Source organism: Chiroxiphia lanceolata, chromosome 4 (genome assembly GCF_009829145.1).
Source record: "Chiroxiphia lanceolata isolate bChiLan1 chromosome 4, bChiLan1.pri, whole genome shotgun sequence".
NCBI lineage: Eukaryota > Metazoa > Chordata > Aves > Passeriformes > Pipridae > Chiroxiphia > Chiroxiphia lanceolata.
This window is the reverse complement of record NC_045640.1, coordinates 33724822-33743227: the sequence shown is the minus strand read 5'-3', so window position 1 is coordinate 33743227 and position 18406 is coordinate 33724822. Positions and strand designations below refer to the sequence as shown.

General features: G+C 40.9%; 1 protein-coding gene across 1 annotated transcript in view; it reads left to right on the top strand.

Annotated features, from left to right (window-relative positions):
- Positions 1–5093: 5093 nt before the first annotated feature.
- Positions 5094–18406, top strand: part of SNX25 (sorting nexin 25) — a 72494-nt gene continuing 59181 nt past the window's right edge. The window contains exons 1-2 of the mRNA XM_032686535.1: positions 5094–5205; positions 17265–17349. Of these exons, the coding sequence (XP_032542426.1) occupies positions 5134–5205; positions 17265–17349 (157 nt within the window). The 5' untranslated portion in view covers positions 5094–5133. The remainder of the gene's footprint in view (positions 5206–17264; positions 17350–18406) is intronic.

The following is an 18406-nucleotide window of genomic DNA, read 5'->3' as shown; positions in this document are numbered from 1 at the left end:
CCTAGTTGAGGTGATGGATCTTCTTGCTGAGGTGGTTGTGCCTCAAGCTGAGGCCATGGGGCTCTGCACTGAGACAATGGTATGCTGGGCAGAAGCAATGGGGCCCTGAGGTGATAGTGCTCCTTGTTGAGGCAATTGCCCCCATATTGAGGCAATCATCCCTAGTTGAGATGATTGCCCACAGAGTGTGGTAATGGGGCTGCAGGTTGAGGACAGAATCACAGTCTGAGATATGGTGCCCAACATTAAGGCAATGAGGCCCCATGCTGAGATGACAGTTTTCCATATTGGGGTGACAGTGCCCCATACTGAAGTGATGCTGCTCCAGATTGGATGATGGTGCCCCAGGTTGGGATGATGGCACTCCTGTTTGATGTGCTGGCAGCCTGTATGGAGGGGATGGTGACCCAGGCTGAAGGGGTGGTTCTCCAGGTTAAGGTGAGCCACCCCAAGGTGATGGTGCCCCATGTTAAGACAACAGAACCACAGGCTGAGGTGATGGGGCCCTACATTACAGTGCCAGGGCTGCAGCACTGGGCGATGTATCCTGAGGAAATGGAGAGGGGAAACTAATCTTGCCTATGTTAACCAGAGTCAAGTTCTACTTGTGCTACATGGTGTTTAATGAAGGTTCTGCAAATTATATAGACTAAATTTTTATACTTGGTCGTGTGTTTCATTCTTATTTTTCTGGCACCTGACTCAGTTTACTGTTGAAATGTTCAGTAATGACACTGCATCTAAAATCAATGGAAGCTGTATTTGGAAAACACTGTGCTACAAAATGCTGAGCCTTTCCTGATCTTACCATGTGAGGTCTGGGGTTACCTCACATAGGACACTAAATGGGTGCCTTTGTCCTATTTTCCTGTGTGTCAAGTTCCTGCCTGCAAATATTCAAAATACAATACCACTGTCTCGAAAAGGTGTAGCAAAAAATAAAATCAGTTAATATTAATGTAACTCACATATTTTGTACATTTAAGATACTGAGAAGTATAACATACCATCTCCATTTCTCTTTCGCTGTTAGCTAGGATTCCTATGATTGCTTCTAACAGTGCTAGTTATCCAGGTTTACCTGGTTTACCACCAGGTTTAAAAGTTCATGAGCCCTTGTAGGTTTTGTACCCAGAATCTTAGACATTTCTATAAACTATTAATATGACTGTAACTGCAATGCAGCACCACAGCAGTTATTAAAAAAGCATGTAATTCATTCAAAGTTGTAAGTATGCTAAAAATGTAAACCAAGTATGCACTTTATGCACCTTTTTTGCCTATAATATAAATTTCCATTTAAATTGAGAAGTGGTAACTTGCTAATGTTTATAGCAATGGGATCTGAGCCAGAAAGGCTCACAAAACAGAAAGTAAATGTGAAAAAGTCTATAAGAAAGTAGTCATTTTAAGCTTGCCCAAACATTTTAAAGGTGCAAATTTATTGAAGTGTAAAGTTTGCAGTATTGTGAAGGTGCAAGTTGAAAAATTGTCACTAAAGACAGCTGTAAAATTGGCTTCAAATTAGTGGGGCTTTGTCTAGGTTATGTTATAAAGAGAAATTATGCTCCTGGTTCAGAGGAAAAAGGTGAAGATGCTGACTCTTCCCCCAAACCAGACATAATTTCCATTTTAAAACAAGATCATAATTGTCTTATCTTTGTAGGAAAGATGTTTGCTCTAATGCTTAAATAAGGTAGAGTTTGAATCTCTTTTCTCATAAACTGTTTCCATGACTGGTTAAATAGTTACAGAAAGACAATATAAGAATCCCCAGTTCAGAAAATTGACCTCTAAAGTCCTTCTGTCTTGCATAGAAAACTAATCTTTAAAGTACAAAAGGGGAAGTTCAAATAACACAGAGGTAAACTTGAAAATTGCCATTAACTTCAGTGGAGCTAGGATGTCATCTAAAATATTAGGAATTGTAGCTCAGGTTGAAAAGTCATAGAATCTTATTAAAAACTAAAAGAAAAAGAACCAAATCTTCTTCCGGCTCTATGGATACACACTTGAATTGATTTAGACATATCTAATTCAGGGTATGATGTGTAAATCCTAGCTAAAATTGGTGGGATTACTCACTCAGACAAGAACTGGTTTTGTGCATAAGCACTGCAGGGCTAAACCGTAATTGCAGGTAGGTTTTTTTTTTTTTGTTATTTTCCTCTCCACTTCTGAGAATTAATACTGTAATAAGAAAATAATCTCTGTTTACACAGGACTAACAACATTACATGCTCTGCTTCAGGTTAATTTTAAAATTCAATTCCTTTAAGTAGCTTTGACAGAGGCCCTGGCAGTTTCCTGAATGCATTTGCAGTAGAAGGTCTCTGTCTGGTTCCTTGTGTGGATCTTTATTAAGATCCCAGAATAGACCTTGAACTCAGTCCAAAGCCCTGTATATTCTGAAATCTTTGATGGATAAAGTGTGTGCTGGGAGATGTATCTTTGCTTTCTGTTGTCTACCTGATGAGAATAAAATAATGTTATAGGAAACCTTCTGGCATGCTGGAACTTATCCAAAAGCTTTCAGACTCTGCAAGAATCTCTCTGTCGGTCTTAATGATCAGATGTATCGCAGAACCTTGATCCCAAAGCTCTTCAGTGAAGCATCAGGATGTTTTGCTACAAGGTAATTTGCCTGGGAAGGGACTGCCATTGCAGTAGTACTTTCACTTTCAGGCTATGATGATTTTCACCTTCAACCACATTAGAGATATTACTTAAATAATCAATTTTGGACACTGTGAATGGTCTGAGCTAGTATTTAAAAGGATTTTGTGCAATTTAATATCCACTAAATAGAACAAACTGTAATAAAATTATATTTAAGTTACTCTAAGGACTTTGGGTCAAAGTAAGGAGAAGTGTATCTTTTGATCAGCGACCAAGAGGGGAGCTAAAATCCCTTCATAACTACTTTGGGATTTTGAGAGGAAATACATTGCTGTACAAACCTCTATTACACACAAGCAGGTATATATGGAGACAATTTTGCTTTGAGCCAGACCAGACCATCACATATTGGTTAGTTAGGTGAGTTAGGTTAGAACTAGCTTAGAAAATACTGTGATGGAGTAAAACATTAGTTGTAACTCAGAATTCTGACTAGCTGCATGCCTCTTCTGTGCCCATTTCCATTACAGTTCTGCACCATGAGCTGATGATACCCAACTGCCCTGTTACAAGTGCCATGCTTGGGCTGTAACTGAGCCTTTTGGACACCTGCACTATTCATACTCAGCACCTTTGGCTTGCTGAGCATTGTAGAAGCACAGGGAAGTTTGGAGTCTGGTGTTATAAAGTGCTAGTTGCTCTCTTGAAGTTATACAGAAATGTAACCATTCCCAAGATCAGAGCCTTGGTATTGGTTTCTTTTCTTCATCAGGCTAGCATTGTTCATTTGACAGAAGCAACTTTTTTACAGAGTGTGAATAAATCTACTCCAACCTCTGCAACAATAGCTGTGTTTAAAAGGTAAGATTCAGGACTATTTTGCACTTCACAAGTGACAGAGCAGTGGCAATCTGAAAACTGCTTACCAGAACATTTTTAACTGTAAACACTTCTACAGAGTTTACAGGTACTTGCTCTTAAAATAAAGCCCATGAGTAAATGCTTGTAAATCCTCCTTTGCAGTCTAGCTTCCGTAAGGAAAGCATTGCCCTTTACTCCTCCTCTGAAGAGATCAAGGCCTCCCACTTGGGCTGTGGTTGGTAGCTGCTACGAACCTGTGAATTCAAAGGAGCTGTAACTGTGCCGTGCCTATGGCAAGGTGTACGCGTGTCCTGAGCACAGCTGAAATACAGCAATGCTTATGCTGTTCCTGGAATTTGTTCTCAGAGTCTGCCACAAGCACCTGTAAAACATCAGACCAGCGGAAAGAGCGTGGTGACAGGCTTCCGTTGGGGTAGTGGGGCTGGGTTCTGCAGAATCACTGTTGTACCATTTTGATCACTGTTCTATCAATTTTTCATTTCTGAAATCCCGTTATATATGGTCTCCTTTGGCTGATGAGAGCAGTGCAGGCAGAGCGGTGCGAACTGCGCTCACTCAGGAGAGGGTCTGGACCTCAGCGGCGTCCCAGGTCACGGCTTTGTCATGAGCTCTGGCCAGGCCTCGGTGCTGCGATCTGATCACTCAGGCCCCTCTGGGCCGACCCGCCCCCTGTGTGCCGCAGCCCCCGTGGCGGAGAGGCGCCCGGCAGCATTCCGTGGGGCCCAGCTCCACACCGCAGCCGGCGGGGGTCCCCGCGGGAAGGCTCTCACGCTCCTAGGTTCGTCCGACCGTTCCCGTTTCCTGGGCTGTGCGTGGGGCCGCCTCCAGCCCCAGCACGGCGGAGCCCCGCAGAACATACCAAGAGACGCACCAGAGCACCAGACCCGGCCGTGGGGGGGTGCGGCGAGCGCACATGTGCTCGGCCCGCCCTCCCGGCAGGCACCGCCCTCGCCCCCGCCCCCTCGCCGGCCGGACTCGGAGCGCCGCGGCGGGGCCTCCCGGGCTGCCGCCACGGACATCGGCTCCCGCCGCCCAGCGCCGGGCAGCGCTGCCGCCAGGAAGCGGCCCGGCCGCCGCGCACCCGCCTGCGGCTGGGCATGAGCTCCGGCTCCCCCGGCGGCCGCAGCGGTGCCAGTGGCGGCGGCGGGCGGCGGAGGAGGCGGCGGCGGCGGAGGAGAGTGGGGGCCCGGGGAGCGGCGACCTTCGCAGGGGGCTGCCGCGGCGGGAGATGCGCTTGCTCCCAGCGGCGCCAGGAGCAGCATGTTCCCCGGTGCCGACAGCGCTAGCAGCACGGCCGGGCAGCCCGAGGTGGCGGGGGCTGCCGCCCCCGGCCCGCTGGGCTCGCACGGCCCCGGCGGCGAGACGCGCCGCCGCAGCGCCCCGGCGGCCGCCGCTGTGGCCGGCGGCGGCGAGGAGGAGGCGGCGGAAGACGAGGACGAGGACCCCGGCTCGTCCCGCTTCTTGCTGGCGGCGGGGCTGGGACTTCTGGCCGTGTCTGTCGTCCACCTGGGACAGGAACGGGCCGAGGCGGCGGGCGGCGGGCGGCCGTGCCTGGCGCTGCTGCTGCTCCGCCTCGCCCTCTACGCGGGCTGCGCCGCCGCGGCCGCCGCGCTGGGCACCCTGATCGTCCTGATGTGCCGCGGACGCCGCCGCCTGCCGCCGCCGGACTTCACCGCCGCCGCTCCGGTCCGGCGGGTCGTGGGGGTGAGTAGCGGGAGGGGAGCGGAGCAGGCGGCTGCCGCCCTGCCCGCCGGCGGGGAGGGAGGTGGCGCGGCCCTCGCTCCGCCGCGGAGCGCCACGCCACCCAAACCTGGTGTCCTGCTGTCCTCCCGCGGCCGCAGGAGCCTGCTCGCATTCTGCCCCTCGACGGGGCTTTAAATGGCGAAAGTTGTGCTGGAGCCTAGCACGGGAAAAATCTAGACTTTGCTCTGAGGGAGACCTCCGGATTGCGGGAACGCTTGCACGGCAGTTCGCTGTAGGCTGTGTCTCAAATCTTTTTCTGCTCCTCCCGTCGAAATGTCATTGGTAAAAGAGCGACTTGCTCAAAGAGGCAGCATAACGTTGCTTAAGTGCGTGCTCTGAAGTTGGGCAGCTTCAGATAGTGCCAGTGTGTACTCAAGCCATTGCAGAGCTCTGTGCAAAAGGGAAACAATTTTATTTTCTGTACATGCTATAAAATGTACTAATTGATGAGCTCTTTGTAGCTCACTGCTCAGTACTTTTCGGTTGCTTCTGAATGGGACTGGTAGCACAAAGTATTTGGAAACTTTCCTGCCATCCATGCCTCTGTTCCCCCTCAAGTGATCCAATGCTTGGGAGCTGATCCTAGACAGGCCTGAAAAATTACTACTGGAAATGAGGGTCTCCTGCAACTCCTACTTTGCCGTGGGTCACAGGGACGTGGTGTTTATTGTCACAGCTGGTGACTATGGTTGGGTGCCCTTGGCCCTTCACTGGTGAGTTTTAGATGTGTTAGCATGTGAAGTGCTGCCACAGTAGACCGTACTGTGTTAGTGCTATTTCCATTCAGTAGTGTCACACAGGATACCTGAGAGCAATCTACGAAGGAGAGGAGCATAATTCATGCCACCTGGGTGTACAGCCTAGCTGTTCTGATAACCCAGTTTATTACATTTAGTGCATGTACTCTTCTTATTAGCAAATAAATAATGCTGTCACTTATGGGTTTCTGGGGCTGCAGTTGGTGCAGCTGAATTTGCAGAAAACAGAGGGTGCTGTCAGGGCAGTTAGAAATCATTTGCTGATACAGTTGTTGGTCTTTCTGTTTTTTCAATCAAATCAGCTAACAACCTGCAGTAGTGGTTTATTCCTTCATTCCTTGACCTGTGGAGAGAAAGAGCCTGTGTTTGGGAGGAATATGCATTTCCAGACCTGTATTTAATGAAATCTGGCAGGATATTGTCAGTAGGGATCATTTGACCAGGGGCTGGTGACTTCAGTGAATAATATAACTTGCAAAGGTGCATTCAGAATCTATTTGTGGCTGTGTGATACTCATTTTCTCTACTTGGTTGACATTTTAAAAAATCCTCTTTCCTTTGAAAACTCAACATCATAGTCAGCTTTTTGAAGGGAATGAAGAATAAATAATGTGTATGAGCATTAAAGGTGGGAAATAGGGAAGTGAGAAGATGTAATGCACAAAATAAACAGGTGATAAGCAGAAGGTACCTGTTCTGTATGTGGTACAGGTAGGGATTGTTTGGCTGTTTTTTGTCATGGGAGTGCTATGGAGCAAATGTGTGTTAAGTGCATAAACACCTTGTAGTAAAGGACTATATGCTTTTGTATTTAACAAAATGAAAAAAAAAATTAACCAAATGAAAAAAAAAATTCATCAGTTGATCATCAAAACAACAACTCCTGTTGCTTTTAGGTTTATAAGATTAAATGTTTCAGTGTTAATGCCATCGCTCCAGTGACATTTATGCACTGGTACAGTTATCTGAACATGTGCCTGTGTGTTAATTTACTTTCACGTAGTACCAAAAAAATCTATATGTAAACTTAGCAGTTGAAATCTCCCTGCTGCCACAATGAGGAGAAACTTTCAGATTAATGAACAGCCAAATAATAAAAATCGATTTAATTTGGGAAGCCAAGATTTGAAGACGAAAAAAGATTTATTGTTCTTTCTCTCCCCTTTTGTGAAAAATGTAATACATAAGCATAGTGAACAGCAGTAAAACTAGAACTGTCCAGAGACAAATACAATCACTTCAGTTACTATACCATCTGCACCTTCTTTTTGTGATATGTTACTGTGCATTTGTCTTGATGTTCTCTTGTGTCCATCCATTGGATTTGTATATGTAAATAGTGCAGACCCACTGTTGCTTTGTTAGTCTAATCTGTTGTGTTTGGATTTATTATAGCTCTGTGGTATGTGTTTGTTGTTTCAGAAAGGAATTGAAATCTGATGTTTAAAATTCACTGCTAAAGCAGCAGTACCTGCTACAACCCTTTTACCAGCATTGTTTTTTTACCCTCTCTCTGATTCAGTTAAAATTTTTCTTTCCTCCCTCTTTCCACTATTCTCAGAATTTAACCTGGCTGTATAAAAGGGACAACCAAAAAAGGAGTGAGGTATTTTACCCTTTCTATTTAGAAGATGTAATTCTAGGCATCTTAATTAGGTTTTTCATGCCTTCAGTTACAGTTTTGTTGATTTCTTTCTGATACAGAGTGGCTTCAGGACTGCACAGCTTCTTGACAGACTTCTTCTGAACACAATTTTGTATATGTGTAGCAAATTTCCTAATTGGGGCTTCAGGAACATGTAGGTGAAGAAAACAAAATTGTGTAGATAGGCAACATGTAGAAATGAAGGCTATTCACTAAAATGTTTCTTCCAAAGTTTCCTGCATACATTTATCTTTGAAAAATTTGTAGGTTAATCTTTTCATTATACATCCTGTTGCATTTACACTGCTTTCTTATAATTCAGTTGTTACTCTCACGTTTTTCGTAGAACCTTAAGATCCTGTTATCTCTTCTGGGAGCCAGTAGTAGGATAACTGTAAAGGTATAATTTCTTCAGCCTTGTGTCTTTTCCTCCAGAATAGGGAAGAACCCTCTGTTGGCCTAATAGTTACGAAAAAGCTAAAAAAAAAAGTTATTATGACTGGCATCTAGCTCTGCATATGTTCTATATATGAACTCTAGGCAGATAGGTTCGCTTCTCATTCTTTGAGTGATTTTCACATTGGGGTTAACAGCTGAGGAAACACTAAATATTCAGTAATAAATATTTACTCTAGTGGGAGTCAGACTTAGCTCTTGGAAAGTGAGTGGGAGTACTCTTGATCAACTTCAAAGGGACTTGGATCGATTCCCTTATCCTGTGCTGAAAAAAGGGAGACTTTTTGTATGTTCTCAGTTACTATGAGTGAGTTCAGTGCTGTGGATTTTCTTGGACCTGTTCATGCAAGTCAGTAACTTTGGTGAGGAAGTGCTGTGTTGTACGTTTGGATTTCATAAGAACAAGGTGCATGCCTTTTCTTCATTTTGCTTGAACTTGCTACCAGAAAAGCCATCTTTTTGAAACTGAAGCTGTGCTTTATCCTAAATATTGTTTGTGTAACCTCTTTGGGACTTGAAAAGTGAAGACCTCCTGCTAAAGTCAGGTATCTCAGCAAGAACATTTGGAATCTGCTGAGAACTGCAAAGCAAGCTGTGTGATTTATAACCCTATGATAAGCTGTACTTTCAATGTAGTTTTTCTGTGAGGGACATCTCTGTTTACATAGGATGTCTGGGCAAGTCTCCTGGCTTCCACATTTCATTGATAAGAGAGGTGTACAGGCAAGTCATAAGAGTGTTTTACTTACTACTTTAAGTACTTGCAGGCATTAATAATATTGGCAAATAGTTTCTATTGATATTTAAACAGTGGGAGTTGAACGATTCCTTGACATTTTTGTCAGGTATATTTCAGCACTTCTCAGGAGCTGTTGTAGAACCAGATTATTTGTGATGGAGGAGAACAGCAAAATGCTAGACATCAAAAAGGCATGATGACCCAATTGCACTTTTAGTAAAAACATCTGTCTCAGAGGGCATTTTTAATTCTCAAGTGTCAGTGGACTTGCTCATAGCAAAGATAGCCCTGGTTAGAACATGTGTCACCTTTTTAAATGCAAGGTTGCTCCCAACACTGCTTTTAACTTGTGTGTTTGTAGAGGAGATGGCTTTGACTCATGCAAAGAACCATGTTAACCAAGTTAGTGGGAAGGGGAAGGAAAAGACTTCCCACATTTCCAGTATGAGTTGTTTCTCTGCCAAAAAAACCTGGCAGGATAGTTTTCTTTTCTACGTAGTGTTTTGACTCAAATTCAAAGCAAAAGCTTTGAGTAATAGAGGAATAGGTTATCAGCTTCATTTAAATAATGCTAAACCCAAGGATTATTTATTAGATTTAAATGCTGTATTTTAAATTCAGATTAAATAAATGATATTCTGTATAGAGAATGATCCACCTAGTCTGTCTGCAGCACTAACAGAATGGTAATGAATGTGATTTTTTTTTCCAGTGAAAAGGTACACTGATTCTAATGCCCTGATTTTAGTTTCCTACAATTAACAGTTGTCAATGATTTTGAGTATTCCTTTAAAACTCTGCTCCTGACACATTTGGTCACTCTTGTTCACTAGTGTTTAACAGCTCTTAATTTTCAGAAGTAGTTTACTCTTACATTCTATCTCCGAGGGAGACGTGATCATGTTTTAAGTTCCTTAACACTTGTTCCATCCTTGAATGTGATTTTTTTTGTGAATCTAACAGGAGGGCACAGGTAAATCTTTTCTTATTGGATCAGGTAGCCAATGAAATATCTTCATCTGGAACACAGTACTGTTTTTTTATTTAAGCCATAGGAGGATGGGCAGTGAGATTACCAGAAGTTGTCTGAGTGATTCTAATGGGATGGCAGCTTAGCCTAGGTTGAGTATCTGCCATGGTATCCAAGCTGAGCGTTCTGCTCTTTGTGAGGAACACAAGGGAAGCAGAGGAAAAGGACACAGAGTGTTTTATTTTCCTTCACTGTTGGACTTTTGCCATGAGATGAAGCTTGCAGAGGTAAACTTGCAGGAGCCTCAGCAGCTGTGGGAAGGTTTGCCATCTGTGGGCATGAATTTCAAGTGGGATGCAAAGCAGTTCTTGATGTGGTAAGCAGTTTGGAAGAGCTATGAGGGAGAAGAGAAACTTCCTAACTCCTTTCACTTTTGATCTTTATGCCTTAGTAAGTCTTTGAAAGTATTTATGAGTTTTTCTCAACCCAAAGTCAAGCATGTTCTATCGTCTGTCTGGTTCTCTGGCCCAACAGGCAATATTCAGTGTTCTGATATTGCAGGATTTTTGTGATACCTGGCAGAAGTAATAGTCTCTGCTGGCTTCTCTTTTGTCATGCTAGTTTTAGATCCTCTTGGGCTTGGAACCAAATGTTCTGATCTACTATCAGTTGTTTCTGGGTTGAAAGGAGAAAATATATTTAATTTCGATGTGTTTTTAACAAACTGAGAGTCTCATACTTTTGTTCTTAGTTCTGTCTCTTTTAAAGACAGGTCAACAGTCAGCCTTTGATGATGTAGGCTAATTTACTACTAGGAAAGTCCTGGAATTAAAATAATGAAAAGGTATAGTAGCATTTTCTACCAATTTCATGAATTTTTTTTAAAATGTTAAGAAAATGTTGCATGAATTGCAAATATGCAGTTAGAGTTCAGGAGGGACCTGTAGTTTATTTTTAGGGATCTGTGGAATATCTGTTATAATTTGGGATTTATAACCTTTTTCAGAATTGAAGCTTTGTCAGGACAGGATACATTGATTAGCTGCAGGCATAACTTTGAAGTGATAACTTTATCACAGGAGGCTGACCTTGGGAAATAAATGTTTTTCAGACACTGTCTCTGACTTGTTTGTCCCACAACTCCCTAGTGGTGAGCAGACTTAGTTTTCTGCACAGCCTTTTATTCATCATGTATATTTAAAGATTTCTTGTCTTGCCATGCAATCCTTTCTGATTCCTGTCATTGTATCCTGTGTCACCTTCAGCTCTGCACTGTATTATGCTTGACATTTTATTTTCTCAACGTTGTGTTAGATTGACATTTCATATTTTTCTGTGAATCAGACTGTTTTTACCTTTGTAAGGACTGCGTCTCACTTGAATGATGTTTTACGACTGAAAATATAACTTAGGACTTAGTTAATTTCTCTGTTAACCAAGCCATGCTGAGTCAGTAGGGGCAGGTGGTGGGCTCATTGAGATATTGCTGTCCAAGTCTCTTGTAGGGGAGGTGGATACAAACCCTCTGTAATAAGGTCAAGAGTGAAAGCATCCTGCACTCAGGGTAGTTTTGGCATTGAAAATACTGGACACGTATATCAGAAACATTCTGAAAATAAAATCCAATCAAGTTCCTTCTTACTGCTGAGTCTTGGTTCCTTGTTCTCTGTAAAGATGAGCAGCAAAATTTACCCAAGGAAAGAGCCAGTTATGTAGAACACTGTATCTTTTCCCAAGCTGTTACTTTGTTAAATGGTTAAAAAAATAAATTATGTAGTCATAAGGGGAATAGGTTTGTATTGTGTCCATGGGAAGTTTTTGTGACCAGTCATTTTGTACCATTTTTTCCCCTATTAAATATGCACAGTGAAAGAGAACAAGTTAATGTTAGTAAAACTAATGATTTCACTCAGCATGTTTTGTGATGCTCTGCTGAAAAGGCAGAACACTCTACCTTTGTACAGTGAAAAGTCAAGTGGAGGGAGGGTATAGCAATAGACAACGCAGGAGTTTCTTTCTGATTGTCAGCTGAGACTCTGGAGCTCAGGCAGGAGTGTGCAGGTTTTTCTGCCTTGCCAGCAATTCAGTTTTCATGCCATATGGCTCTTTTGGCCTTGAAGTATAGACCATAGGTTCTTGTTGTCTTTTACAGAGTGTGGAAATCTTCAGCAGACTGAGGCTATGCATGTACCCTGAGAATTCATGTTGGACTTTATTTTGATGGTGATATTAAAGATCCGAACAAAGAATAATGCTGTATTTTTTGCTGAGCAGAAATTTGAATGCTAACTTACCAATTATTTCTTAGCTGTACTGATAAGAGTGAAAGTACTACCTGAGAAATGTTTCATTTTCCTATTCTTATCTGTCTGGTATTATATGAAATCTCAGATGAAGAGACTTCTGCCCTAATTATAAAGTTTTTACACTGCTACAGTTTTACCAGTTTTGAACACAGTACAGTTAAGATAGAACATTCCCATCTAATAACCACAATCTATGTGTTCCAGAAGCTACTATGTTAGTGGAAATAAGTTGTGATGATATCATAACATGATTATTGAGATAATGATTCTTAAGATAATAGGATTAATATGCTTTAAGTATGTTGATTTTTAAATTGGTAGTTATGGTATCCCTTAATATATGTAGATTAATGCTTAATGTGACACATACATACTTGCCTTGTAATCTTGACTAGAACTGGAAGTATTAATTAAAAATATTGTCTTGTGAATAGAAAATTTTTTTTTTTCATCTTAAGTTGAAGTAATATTTGCTACTCTAAGAACATGTCTATTGACATCAATTAAAGACTAATTTATGGAGAGTTCAGTGAAGTATTGTTTGAAACTGTGACACTGTCATCAAGGTCCAGTCTGATGTTAATGTATGTTTTACAAAGATAAGAGGGAAGTTAGTAGGGCAACAGTGGGTGGAGCAAGTAGCTATGGGTAGCTGGATGGTTCGTGTATGCTGAATTAGATGCAGTCTTTGCCTTTTACATCAGTGGTTAGACTGAGAATCTCATGCACAATGCTCATTTGTGCTGTGGGATCTGTCCTGAGCTCTGTTCTAGTTTTATTGTAATTGAGTTAATGTAATAGAAATAATTGTAAATTTTTCTCTGCTTCTTGCCTTAGTTCCATGGCAGAGTAAGGCTGCATGTGGCATGCCTGTAGCAGCTGTCTGGCTTTCTGCTGCTATGTTTTAAACATTGCATTTGATGTGTTGCAGATGGATTTCTTGATAGTGGAAGGTACTCCTGTGTTCTCGGTGCTTTGCCATTTATTGAGTGTAGTTGTTGAAATATCTTCTTAATTCTTTATTATTTAACATTTATTGTTTTCCTCAGAACTAATTTTAAATTACTTAAATTGTTTAAACATTGACATTATGATATTAACTTAATTTTTGCATTTGTAGGAGACTGAACCTAAGACAAAATTTCATTATTAATGCCAGCCTTGGTGTTTTTGGCTTTTATTCTTGGCCCATTGAGACTGTTTTGTGCATCTTAAATTATTCTCAAAAGTATCAAACAATGAGTGTTGTTCAGAAGTCTACAGGAAATGCACACATCCTTTTTTCAGCCTGTAAACAAAGTCAAAAAAACTTGCACTGCTCCAGGAAATAGGCCTCCATGTTTGTTAGCAACCTCATTCTTAGCATGTACCAAATGTGCTCCACCCCTATTCCTGCAAGCCTTTTGTTACAAAAGTTGTTTAAGTTTCAACCAGGTTTTTGCCAATCTTCAACAATGAAGTCTACAGAGTAGAGTCCAAATTTTAAAAAAAATATATATATTGGTTTGTTTTTTTTTTTAAATTTTGGGGGCTGTGATAATGCAAGGCAGAACTTAGAGGAACATGCCAGGTTTTAATCAGTGTAAAAGAGCATCTAAGCTAGAGCTTTGACTGTATTAAATGCATTTACAAACATTTTTGGCTCAGTCAGGGTTATGCCAATTACTTAATGAAATCCAGCACCATTTTCCTTTAGATGAGTGAAGTGAAGAAAAATGTGAAAACATTCACATCTAGGTTTTTTCGCTGAACCTGTTCGCTGCATATGCCCTCCATCAGATTTGAGGCAGGGGTGGGAAGAAAGTCTTCCAGTGAAATCTGTTGAGTTTTTCATTCTCTCAGCTGTTAGAGCTGAGTTTGGACTATGAATTTTCTGGAATCCTTCTGTTATCAGAGATGTTGATTATCTGTGTTACCAGGTTGTTACTGTTGTTTTAAGGTGTTTGTTGCCATACATATTATCTAACTCAGGGATGCCTACTTATTTAATTAATTCATCATTATTATTGCCACAGAAACAGAACTTTTTGAAACCAAATCTAAACTAAAAAGACTTGAGCTTTTGCTAAATGCAAGTTCATAAAATGGGAAGGAAAAATAAGTTTGATAAGCTGTTTTAGACAAGGCAGCTTAAGATCTGATACATTATCAGTCATGAAATTAAATTTACAGTTCTCTGAAGGGCCATCAGGGATCATGATATGTTCAGGTTGGAAGGAATGTCTGGAGGGCACCTAGTCCACCCTCCCGCTTAGAGCGAGTCCAATTGGGTAATGTTGCTCAGGGTTTTCTCCTGCTGAGAAGAATGGAGAGATGGAGACTCTACAGCCTCAGCACACCCATTCTGATACTTGACAAGCCTCACGATTAAAATAGTTTTGCCTTGTGATGGGAATTTCCTGTGTTGCAATGTTTCCTAATGTCCTGTGCATCTGCCAGAAGACACTGGCTCCCTCATCTCTGTACCCTCTCATTCAGTAATTGGAGTCAGTGGTAAGGTCTCCCTGAACTGTTTTTTTTTCTTAAGCCTGAACTAACCCAACCAATATCATAGGTTAATGGTTGGACTCGATGATCTTATAAGTCTTTTCCAACCTAAACAATTCTATGATCACTCCAATGTATTTGAACATCCCTGTTTATTTAAATATTAGATTCTTCTTTTTTCTTGAAAATTTATTTTTTAATGAAGTTGAAATCTTGTTTTAAACAAAGGGTTTTTTTTTTATTGTTCTGTGCTTTTCTCTTCAGTATTTCATGACTGTATGCAATACCTATGGGAAGTTCTCAGAAAGTCCGATATACTATGCATCTTCCTTTGCCCTTCAGTAATTACATTCGTGCAGCAGCAAAATCACCATTGCTAGTCGTGGTATTCACTTTTTTCCTTTTACATTCTCTTTGATCATGTCTTGAACAACTCTTTTTAAATGAATAGTCCATACCTTTTAGAAGTCAAACATACGAACCATAGAGGACACTCTCAATGGAATGTGTTTTTGCAAGCTGAGATGTGAGTTTGTATCTTGGTATTTAAGAGGCAGCATTTTGCTGAGGCAATAGTAGTCTGCCTTGTCCTCAAAATGAGTGTTCAAGTTTAAAGCCTAAAGTGATCAGTTCCTGCTTTGTGGAAGTGTGTAGATTGGATCATAGTGTAGTGATGTGGAGCAAACTGCTTGCAAGCATAGATCCTCAGATCCCCTCTGAAGGGCTTTTTTTTCCTTTGTTTTGCTTGTATTTAAACTAGTTTTGAAAGGAGTAAATTGGCAAGTGCTTCATTGGAGCACTTACTGGTGCTTTAGACTGTAAAAAAAACACTCCCTGCAACATACTTACAAATAAGAACTGTTGATGCCTAAGTTAGCTGTTTGAGGTGACCGACCTCTATGCAAGTGTGATGCCTTTTAGCAGAAGGATTTAGCTTGTGGGATACCCAAGCTAGCGTGAGTGCTAAGGAACATGGAGTGTGTTGAGCACAGAACTTCGGTCGGAATTGTGGCCTCATGTTTGGGAGCTCTTTCTTCACAGAAAAACCTGAGTTTGCTTAATTGGGCTTTCTGAATCCCTTCCTGCTCCCCTAATTTATTTGGGGTGTTTAATGTCTCTGTGAGTCTGTCTCTTCTCTTTTTAAATTGGAGTGGTTATGAATCATGTGATTTCCGGCTGCAAATAAAGCAGAAAAATCCTGAAGTAATTGTGTGACTGGCATTATTACAACTTTGTGTTGAGGAAGTGTGACATTAGCAGCTAGAGGTTATGTCTTGGAGCCTTACAAATACTGTTAGGTGTTCTTACAAAGAGCAAAAATACTTTCTGCAGCTGTTTAGATGGATGTGGCTTCAGCTTTTACCAGAGTTGTGTTCAGGTAAAAAAGGGTTTGAAAATCTCTCATGGTTCACTAAATACTCTGTTCTTACCCTTCTTTAACTATAGTTTTGGTAGTAAGGAGGGACTGCAAATGGAGGCAAGTGTGCTGATAGTGTTGCCAAGGAGGGAAGAAATCAGGTGAAAGACCACAGTTATAGTTTCAGAATGGTGACTGGAAGAGTCTAGGGAGTATTGCTGCACTCACTCAAAAGCTGGAACAAATCAACTGTGGGCAGAAGGAGGGCACTCAAGACCTGGAAAGGATCCATCATAATACTGTGTGTCAAATGTGAGTGAGTCTGAAAAGCTTTGTTTTGCCATTAAAAGTAGTGCTGAGGCTCCTTTATTTGGATCCCATTAGATGAGCTTTGTTCTGCAGTGGAGAAAAACATATTTACCAAAATACACTGAGAATTAGCCTGCAAATTGGCTAAAATAATGGTGTATTACCTTTAAGAACATTAAACAGCATTTTTACTGAAAGTTTATACTACTTTCTTATTCTCTATTTGGTGAATGTTGGAGAGATGGAGAGATTTCTGAAGTGTTATCTCCTTACCAAAGAAAATCTGGGCTCCCAACAAGGGGAGCAAAGTAAGCTGGGCAACAGCAGGGACCACTTCTATTTGTTCTGAATTACACTCCTTTCTATGTAAATAGATCATGAATCACTCTCTTTGTCTACACTCTGAAAAATGTTTCTCCATCTGCCCACCTGTTTGGACACTGTAAGAGTGAGTACTCCAATACAGACAGATGTTTGTGTAGGACAGCAGCTTAAAATGCAGCGGCTGGAAGTATCTTTGAAGGAAGAAACCCAAAAGGATGTGAACCAAAATTAGTGTGGGAGATCTGAAGGCTTCTCTTTGGTTTAAAAGTAGTTTATGAGGCTAGATGAAGTCCATTGTCACAGTAGGCTATGAATATGATATATTTGCTGTGAAAATACTGAATGGAGGAGTTCCAGTTGTTCTGTTACATGCATGTCCTATTCTCAGTACATTGAATTGCAACTAAATACAGCTCCCTTCTACCAAAAAAAACTTATTAAGATAATTTGGCAAGTTGTACACAGCAGTGAGTGTTAATATGGGCTTAATGAACTATGTATAATAATCTCAGAGATAATTGACACTCCTCTGTGTTAACTGCGTGGAATGACAATGTTTGTATAAAGACCAAAGGATACAGTACTATTGCCTTGAATTCCAGTTTTATTCCTTATGAAAGTTTTGGTTTATTCCTTTCTCTTGTGATGAATGTTATGTTTGAATTTCAGAGTAATTGGTCTGGAAGCTCCCATGATTCAGTCCAATCAAGGAGAGTGGTTATTTCTCACAATATGGATAAAGCACTGAAAGAAGGTGAGTCTTAACTTGGTCAAAGGTGCATTGGAGTCTGAATATCTCTTGTCATCTTAGCAAACCATAACTGCACAGTATTCCAGGATTTTAGAATATGACTCTGGTTTCCTCTGTGATATAATACACAAAGTGCAAGGTCTTAGTCTTCCCAAGAGGTCCACTGTAGTAAGTAATATGATGATGTTTTTGCAATTCAGTTGATATCTCATGATTTTAGTGGCTGGGGTTTTTTTTGTTGTTTTTCTAACAGAAATATGTTAAAATACGGTCCTTAATATTTGTGCACAAAAGAAGGGGGTTACATTTAAAATGTTCTTGATTGGGTTTTGCTAAACTGATAAATCCTGTAAACTCTTGCATACAGTCTTCCCATTTAGTGCAATTCTTGCCATAAAAAAGTGAATTTATAATGAACATTTGGATTTTTGGCTGATACAGTCTATCAGCCTTTTGTAAATATTTTATCTAATTTTGAATACTTTTTCCTTTAACATTTCTTTGCAGCACTTTTTCTTATTTTTGACAGTATATTTGAAAATTATCATTGCTTTAAACAGGTTGGTTGTCTTATGAAAACCTGGGATGTGTTGTGTTTTTTCAACTTATTTTTATGAATAACTGTTTGCAGGATAGGTAACTAAAATTAGAACACTTTACCTACCCACGTCATGTTTTTGTGGAGGTGAACTATTATAACATAATTATAATTTATTTTTAGGAAACATTTTCATCTGGAATCAGACTAGAGGATTCCTGATAATGTGAAAAGGATAGTAGAGTCTAAACATTATATGTTTAGAAATATGTAACGAAACAAGCACAGACAAGTTATTTGCAGTATTCTTTCACATGTGTACTTTACATTTTGGATAACCTGCCTCAGAATTTGAAATGAAGCCTTGACGTAATCACAGAATTGGAAGTTGTGGGGTTATTTGGAGACAGACAACAGGTATTGTGGAATATAGAGGGAAAGACAGTCATATTACACTTCCTTGCAGTTACTTGCATGTAGGAATAACTCATGTCTGTTAAAATATGGGAACTGTCTTCATCT